Genomic DNA, 7917 nt, shown 5'->3' on the forward strand with positions numbered 1-7917 from the left:
GCCAAAAGGTACTTCTACCAACTTCACGGTGACAGAAAGTCATGCTACCGGAAAGCAGGGAGACTATCTGTATGGGATAAAATATGTTCATATTTAATGGTCGCATGAGAAAGCGACACGTGGGACTGAAGGCAGAATATAGCTAAACCCGAAGATAATGATCTCGCTTGTCACCGGAGAGAATGGTACTCATAACGACAAAATTAATGCCGTCATCCATTATCATTCAGTGAAGACTATTCTACATCATTAAGTGTATGATCCGTTATAGATAATATGACATTCATCGTCCACCGTTACATATCCTTTAATGGCCCTCATAATTGTCATTAAAAAGGAGCTTAATCTTAGAACTTTGTTCCCTAGGTGCAGCTATAAATAGTGAGCTAGAACATGAATTTCCTGGCAAACACACGTTACACTCTGTTCAAAAGCTTAATATAATTTTATCTTCTTGCTTCTTGATTTCATTCTTGTTGCGCCTGGAAGCCCTTCTCCCAGAACTATTATTTCTGCTATTTTGTCTTCATTCCAAGGCTAAGTATTGCGTATTTATATAACTCATCTATTATTTCAGGATCAAATTATTCATTTGTCTAGAAACTACGTATAAATTCAACTGTACTATTTTACGGGTAAACAAACACCTAAGATTAGCGTACTCAAAGATCCTAAAACACTACAAATTTGTCAACCAACTGCTAAGTTATGAAATTATTTGATTATTCCCTATATTCTATAAAGAAAAAAACATGAAGCTAGCTCATTGCAAGATGTATATACACGAAAGTTTATAATGTCAAATTTGATCACAACAATCAGGAAGGATTGGGGCTTTTAATTCGTCATATAGCTAGTGATATTAAGAATGTACTAGTGCTCTCTAAATGATATTTTAATTATATAATCCTTTTAATAACATATCAGTAAAAGAAAAAAGGAACATAAAAGATCCGTAAATAAAAAAGATTCAATCTTTCTAGGCTTTTTTATTTTATTTTTTATTTTTTTTATTTTAAATATTCATATTGTACGTAGGCATGGCACATAAGAGATCATCTTCAACTGTACTCGGCGTCTTTAAATTTTCAACTCTAGAATTAAATAAGTCAAAATGAGACATCAATACACTTAAGTAAATCAATTAAAACTTCTTTCCTTTGTAATTACAGTAAACCGACAAATTAAAGTCAAAAATGAAACTTCAGTAAGTTACTCCTATTCAATTAATGCTCTAGGTGCTTAGCATCTAAAACTTCTTTCGAAAATATAAATTATACACCAAGCTCTATTCCTTTTATCACCATCTTCATCGCTTAATAAACCAAAATCTTAAATTTCTAATTTCCACAAAATTAAATCACAATGGCTCAAGGAAAATATTTGTCATCAACAACTTTCACATTTCTAATATTGATTTCTCATTTTTCCTTTATTATAGCAAGAACAGCTTCTTTTCCAGAGGAAGACAAGAAGATTTACATTGTTTTTACTGAGAATTCTGATTATGAAAAGATCTTAGCCACAGTATTGGGAAGGTTCATATCCCTATTTTCCTTATTTTAATGTCATGTTTAATATTCAAATGCTTATAAATTAAGGGTATATAATGTCTCATATTTGTATTTTTTTTTTTAACTTTTAGTGAGGAGGCAGCGAAACAGGCTATTATATATACTTATAATAACGAATTAAAAGGATTTGCAGCTTCATTGACTCCTGAACAGGCTTCTCGTTTGGAAGGTAAGTTTGAATTTTAATATTTTGTGTCATTAATTGATTAAATTTTTAAGAAAGAGGAAACATACACCTATAGATGGTTTAATTTTTTTATAATAATTTAAGAGAAATTTTATCTACTGTTCTAATATGTTATCTAATAGCTAGTTTAATAAGAAATACACACAACTAGAGGTAAGTCATTTTATTGTTTATACGTTGTCCATTATACGTAATAATTTTCAGTTTAATATAAGTACTAGTATTTTATATTTTTCCAAAAGTCTACTTTGGAATCCCAGCGGGGTTTTTCTTTGGGGTGGGTGGGGGGGGGGGAGATTTTGAAATTTATATTCTTAATTTGTCTCTAAACATTTGTGAAAGTATATAAAAGATACTTTCACCAAATTAATGAATCGTTCAATATATTCACATATACTGTAATCACTGCACAAGTAGTGTGCTTAATTACTTTGAAAATCTTAATTGATAGCTAATGTTTTGACATTGAAAATGCTAAAATTTCAGTTTTTATGCACTAACTGAAGCAAGTACATCTTTAATTTGCAGAGCAACAAGGTGTATTGAATATTATCCCAGATCGCTCACTCAGCCTGGATAGGGGATTTGAAGGTCAAACCTAGAATTAACTGGGAGATGTAATCGTCAAATAAAGCTCATAAATTCTTGTGATCTTTTATCCTCTGGCATAATAATGGAAATTAGAAAGTAGTGCAAAAACTGTCAATTTCAAACTTTTAATGGATTCTTTATCTGTATAACATGAAAATGAAATAAATAATTATACTAAATAAAGAAATGAGATGGTTGTTATATGATGGAGCATTATGTCAGGATTCAAAAGCGCTGTGATCGATACTCGATGAACCTCAAACCTACTGAGCGAACACTCTAACCCTAAAACCAGATGTGTCGTGGCCCGTGCGGGCCAACAACTTGAAACACAGCAATATAGTTGAATTACAATACAATTTAACATGGTCTAGTTTGCAACTTGTTTATTCTGTGTTTGTATGCTCATGATTGAATTCGAGACTATGCAGATATGCAAGAGCCCATAGCATATTAGTATAAATCACTACGCAGTCAAGAAATCATCATTTAAAACATCCTGTAGTTGCACAAAATTAACCACAATACATTTTATGTACAATTTATTATAGTTACACCAAGTAATAATAAAACTGTAAGATCAACATTATAGTTATAATAATATAATAATAAACGTATAAAACTTTCAATATAACTACCACTATTCAATCATCAATTTGTAACAACTCGATCGGTTGTTTTGAGCTTTAGCACTTCGTTCGGTGGTTTAAGACATTGGGTAGCTTCACTTTATGCATTATGACTTGTACACATAGTTGGTTTTGATTTTCGAGAAGTTCGGAGTTGATTTGAAAGAATAATTCTCAATTCGGAAGCTTGAAGTAGGAAGAATTGACCAATGTTTGACTCTTGAGTAAACGACATCGGAATCGGGATTTGAAGGTTCCTATAATTTTGTAAGATAATTTTGCACTTAGGTGTACCCAGGGTAAGTATCAGATGGTCCGGGAGCGATTCAACGCTTATCATCGGAAGTTCGCATTTTTAAGGTTTTGGACTTAGCTAAGTTTGACTTGGAGTGGACTTGGTGGTATCAGACTTTGGGTGGTAGTCCAGGATCTTGGATAAGTTCATTTAGTGGATTGGAACTTGTGTGTGAAGTTTGGTCATGATTTGAAATGTCTACGTATGATTCGGACGCGTTCAGTGAAGTTTGAAGGTTTGAAAGTTAAAAAACGGATTTTGATTAACGATTAGTGGTTTTGATATTATTCGTGGCGTTTCGAGCCTTTGTCTAAGTTTGGATAAGGTATCGGGGCTGGTTGGTATAATTGAACGGGGTCCCGAAGGCCTAGGATGCATTTTAGGGTGGTTTCAGACCATTTCCTTTTGACTTGCAGCTATTGGTTTCTGGTGTGTTTAGTATGCATCGTGATCGTGGATGTAGGGTCGCGATCGCGGATGCAGGGGGTTGCGATTGCGATCGCGAAGGGTGATCCGGAGATGCAGATTGCTGTTCTTCGCGATCGCGGGTGAAGCTCCGCATTTACAGTTTCCTTGGCCGGGGCTTCGCGTTCACGTATGGAGGCCCACGTTCGAGTAGGGGTTGAAGCCGGGCTGGTTGAGTTGGTCTTCGCAAACGCAAAAATGTCCCACATTGGCGTTGAAGGGGTTATTCGTGTTTCCCGATCGTGGAAGGTCAGACACGATCGCATAGGCTATTTTGGTCAGCAGGGGTGTTTTGCTTCGCAATCGCAATGGATAACGTCTGGATAGTGTATAAGATTGCAAATCGGGACCTAGCTCATTTTTATCCCATTTCTCACATTAGAGATGATTTTTGGGGCAATTTGGAGAGGCATTTTCATCATCTATCACAAGGTAAGTGATTCCTACTCATTGTGAGTTAAATACATAGATTATATATGGATTGAATATGAAAATTTGTAAAATTGTGGGATTTTGGAAGAAAAGCTAGGAATAGTATTTTTGAGTTTTGAACATGAAATTAGAAATAAATTATATATTTGAGTTTGTGGAGTTGGGAATTATTTTTAATTATTAAATTACGGGTCTTTGAGTATATTTTGATTGGGCTGCACATTCTTTGATTAGTTTCGGATTATTTGGTATTGATTTGAGGTGTTAGAGAGGCATTGGAGTCGGTTACAGATTTACGAGCTAGGTAAGCCTCTTGTCTAACCTTATGAGGGAGAACTTAAATCTTATGTGTTATATTTGTTATGTGCTATGTGTTATGGGAGCTACACACATATGAGGTGATGAGTGTCCGTGCATATGTTAGAATTCCCGATTATGTTCGGGTAGACTTAGACTCACGCCATGCATTAATTATATTATTTGAGTTGTTCTTACCTGTTTAAATGCCTTAATTTACATTTTAGCCTAAGACTAGACTTTCATAATAGAAGGAGACATGTATAGAATAGAAGTTCGCCTCAGTCACTAAACCTAGCTCACCAAGCCTTAGGAGTGCTCCGCTGTGGGGCTTGGCTTGTAGCGACTGAATCGGACTTGTTATTTTAGATACTTGACGAGCTACTTGATTAGTCATGGAAATTATACTTCCTTTTACGTATTTGTTCCAGGTTGTGTGTATTCGTACGCAAGTTTTCTTGAATTTCATAACTCACACGTATATTCGTGAGAGGGCCAGTGACCCATCAAAGTTTTATATTCTTATGGGATCAGATTCAGCAGTACTCTTATGGGATGTGGTTGTTTGCCTCAAAACTATCTTGCAATATATTCTTATGGGATCCGACTGTTCGTATCGGCAGTATCGGACCTTTTTCCTTGGCATTATTATGATATACATCTATGAATCGGGTCGTACGATCTCGGCAGTGTACGCTATTCAAAGGATCGGGTTGTATGCCACGATAGGGTATTATACCATCACTCTTATGAGATCGGGTCTGTCACGACCCGGAATTCTAACCTCGGGGTCATGATGGCGCCTAACATACACTTGCTAGACAAGCCGGCGTGTAATAATTAATTAACCAATTTTAAAAGTTAAAAACACAAAAATGATATTCAACGAGAAATGAAAAAAAACAATTGTGACACTGTATTGATATAAACCACGTGATAATATTTACTCCCAGAAATCGGAGTCACGAGTACACGAACAACTAGAAGTCGACAAGCAAAGTTTGAAATAAATATAACTGTTTCGAAAGAAATGGACAGTAAAGTGGGAAATGGAAGGGGACTTCAAGGTCTGCGGACACCGGCATATCTACCTCAGGTCTCCGTATGCAATGATCCGAGATAACGCACGTCACACACCGCTAGGACCAATACCAGTATATGCAAAAGAATTGCAGAAGTGTAGTATACGTATAACCGACCTAATATACTCTGTATATGTTGAGCTTAACCTCGATGAAGTAGTGACGGGGATATGACGAGATGCCTACGTAAATAAACTTGTACAAGTATATATAAAGCAACAATATTAACAAAGAATGATAACGTACTAACTGGGAGGGGACATGCTAAAAGGGGAATATATAACAAATACGACATATATGAAATCATGAAATAACCAAGTAAATCACCAAAATCGAAAAAATCAGTCAAATCAATGATATGAAAATGGCACGACATCACCCTTCGTGCTTTTACTCTTGTCCTAACCATGCTATAATATGAATAAAATGGCACGGCATCACCCTTCGTGATTTTACTCTCATCCTCGCTATGTAATAATAATGATATGAATGAAATGACACGGCATCACCCTTCGTGCTTTTACTCTCTTCCTCACCACATAATGATGATAATATAAATAAAATGACACGACATCACCCTTCATGCTTTTACTCTCTTCCTCATCATGTAATAATAATAATATAAATTCGAATAATAAACAATACGGAGAATAATTTAACTTCAAATATGGTGCCATGATATTAAACTTCAATCCCAAAAATACTCAACTACTTTGAAATAAGCAATAATTACGAATCAAATAATCAAAGAAGTAATAATCTAACCTAAGCATGAATATCATAATTATTAAAATAATAAAATACAAAGAAACAAGTTCACCCACATGCTTTAACCCAATGACAACACATACGTACTCGTCACCTCACATATACGTTGTCCCTTACATATAAAACATGTAGCAAATTGACCAATAAGTCATAATCCCTCAAGTCAAGGTTAACCACGGCACTTACCTCACTTCGCAACTAAATCAATGCTCAACCGCGACTTTTCCTCTAGAATTAACTTCCAAACCAATCAATTCTAACCAAATATAGTTCAAATAATTCAAAATAAGCTTTTGAAACTACCCACAAGTGAAAAAGATTCAATCTTTAATGTTTTTTAAAAAAAGTGAACAAAAGCCAATGCCGGGCTCGCTTGGTCAAACCTTTTCAAAATTGCCTCAAGGCAAGGCTCAAACTTGAAAATGATGAAAAATGACTCAATTCTTGACTTTGGGACCTTTTAATTATTGGGCGTCATGCCTTCTTCACATTCATGAAGGGCCTAACACGTTTGCGAGGAATAGCGGCCTGAGTGGTCTTCGCGTTCGTGATGGCCTGCCCCCGGCCTTCGCGTTCGCATTCGCGTAGAGCAACAGACCAACTCCCCCCAGGTCCCTCCCTAACACTACCCGTTCGGAAAAAGGAGTGTCGCGCTCGCGAAGGGTAAACCCCCAACTACGTCGTATTCACGATCAGCTCCTCGCGTTCGCGATGAGTAATTTTCTCCCTAGCTAGAGTCCCCTTCACGATCGCGAAGCACGTTTCACCAGACACCAGAAACTCAGCTAAAGCTGCTACCTCTAAGTCCAAAAATGGCCCGCAGCCTATCCGAAACTCACCCGAGCCCTTCGGTATCCAAATTAAATATGCACAAAAGTGTAATAATATCATACAAACTTGCTCGCGCGATCAAAATACCAAAATAACACCTAGCACTATGAATCGGGCGTCAAAATGCATGAAATTTTCAAATAAACTTAAGAACTTTCAAAAATTACAACCGAGCGTCCGAATCCTATCAAATCAACTCCGTTTTGTACCAGATCTTGTAGAAAAGTCTTAAATAGTAAATTGAACATATACCAAGTTCCGAAACCAAAATATGAAAACGGTAGCAATAAAATCAACCTACGGTCAAATTTCGGGATTCCTTAAATCTTCAAATTACTAGTTTTCAACAAATCATGTCTAAGCAAGTTAGGGACTTCCGAATTTAATTTCGGGCATACGCTCAAGTCCAAAATCACGATATGAGCCCACCGAGATAATTAAAATACCGACACAGATCCATTTACACAAAATATTGACCGTAATCAATTCAAATTATTTTAAGGCTAAAATTCATATTTCTTCAGTTTTTCAGATAAAAATTTTCCGGAATAAGACACAGATTGTGCACGCAAATTAAGAAATGCTAAACGGAGCTAATCAAGGTCTCGGAACACAGAAATAAAGCTTTAGACTCAAAATGACCTATCGGGTTATCACATTCTCCACCTTTAAAACAAACGATCATCCTCGAACAGACATAGAAAGGTACCTGGGCCGATGAAAATGTGTGGATATCTACTCCGCATATCGTACTCGGACTCCCACG

At 36.1% G+C, this 7917-nt stretch overlaps 1 protein-coding gene across 1 annotated transcript; it reads left to right on the forward strand.

The window, feature by feature from the left end:
- The first annotated feature begins 1320 nt into the window (after positions 1 to 1320).
- Positions 1321 to 2555, forward strand: LOC142170565 (subtilisin-like protease SBT3.15). The gene is made up of 3 exons (XM_075232473.1): positions 1321 to 1538; positions 1646 to 1743; positions 2290 to 2555. The coding sequence occupies exons 1-3, from the start codon at positions 1366 to 1368 to the stop codon at positions 2361 to 2363; spliced, it is 345 nt and encodes a 114-aa protein (XP_075088574.1). The 5' UTR covers positions 1321 to 1365; the 3' UTR covers positions 2364 to 2555.
- Positions 2556 to 7917: the final 5362 nt, after the last annotated feature.

This window comes from Nicotiana tabacum, chromosome 16, assembly GCF_000715075.1.
Source record: "Nicotiana tabacum cultivar K326 chromosome 16, ASM71507v2, whole genome shotgun sequence".
In the NCBI taxonomy this organism is placed as follows: Eukaryota; Viridiplantae; Streptophyta; class Magnoliopsida; order Solanales; family Solanaceae; genus Nicotiana; species Nicotiana tabacum.

Coding starts and splice junctions, on each gene's coding strand:
- LOC142170565 (XM_075232473.1), top strand. CDS start 1,366: ATGGCTCAAGGAAAATATTTGTCATCAACAACTTTCACATTTCTAATA. Junction 1,539..1,645: donor TTAGCCACAGTATTGGGAAG/GTTCATATCCCT, acceptor TTTAACTTTTAG/TGAGGAGGCAGCGAAACAGG. Junction 1,744..2,289: donor ACAGGCTTCTCGTTTGGAAG/GTAAGTTTGAAT, acceptor TTTAATTTGCAG/AGCAACAAGGTGTATTGAAT.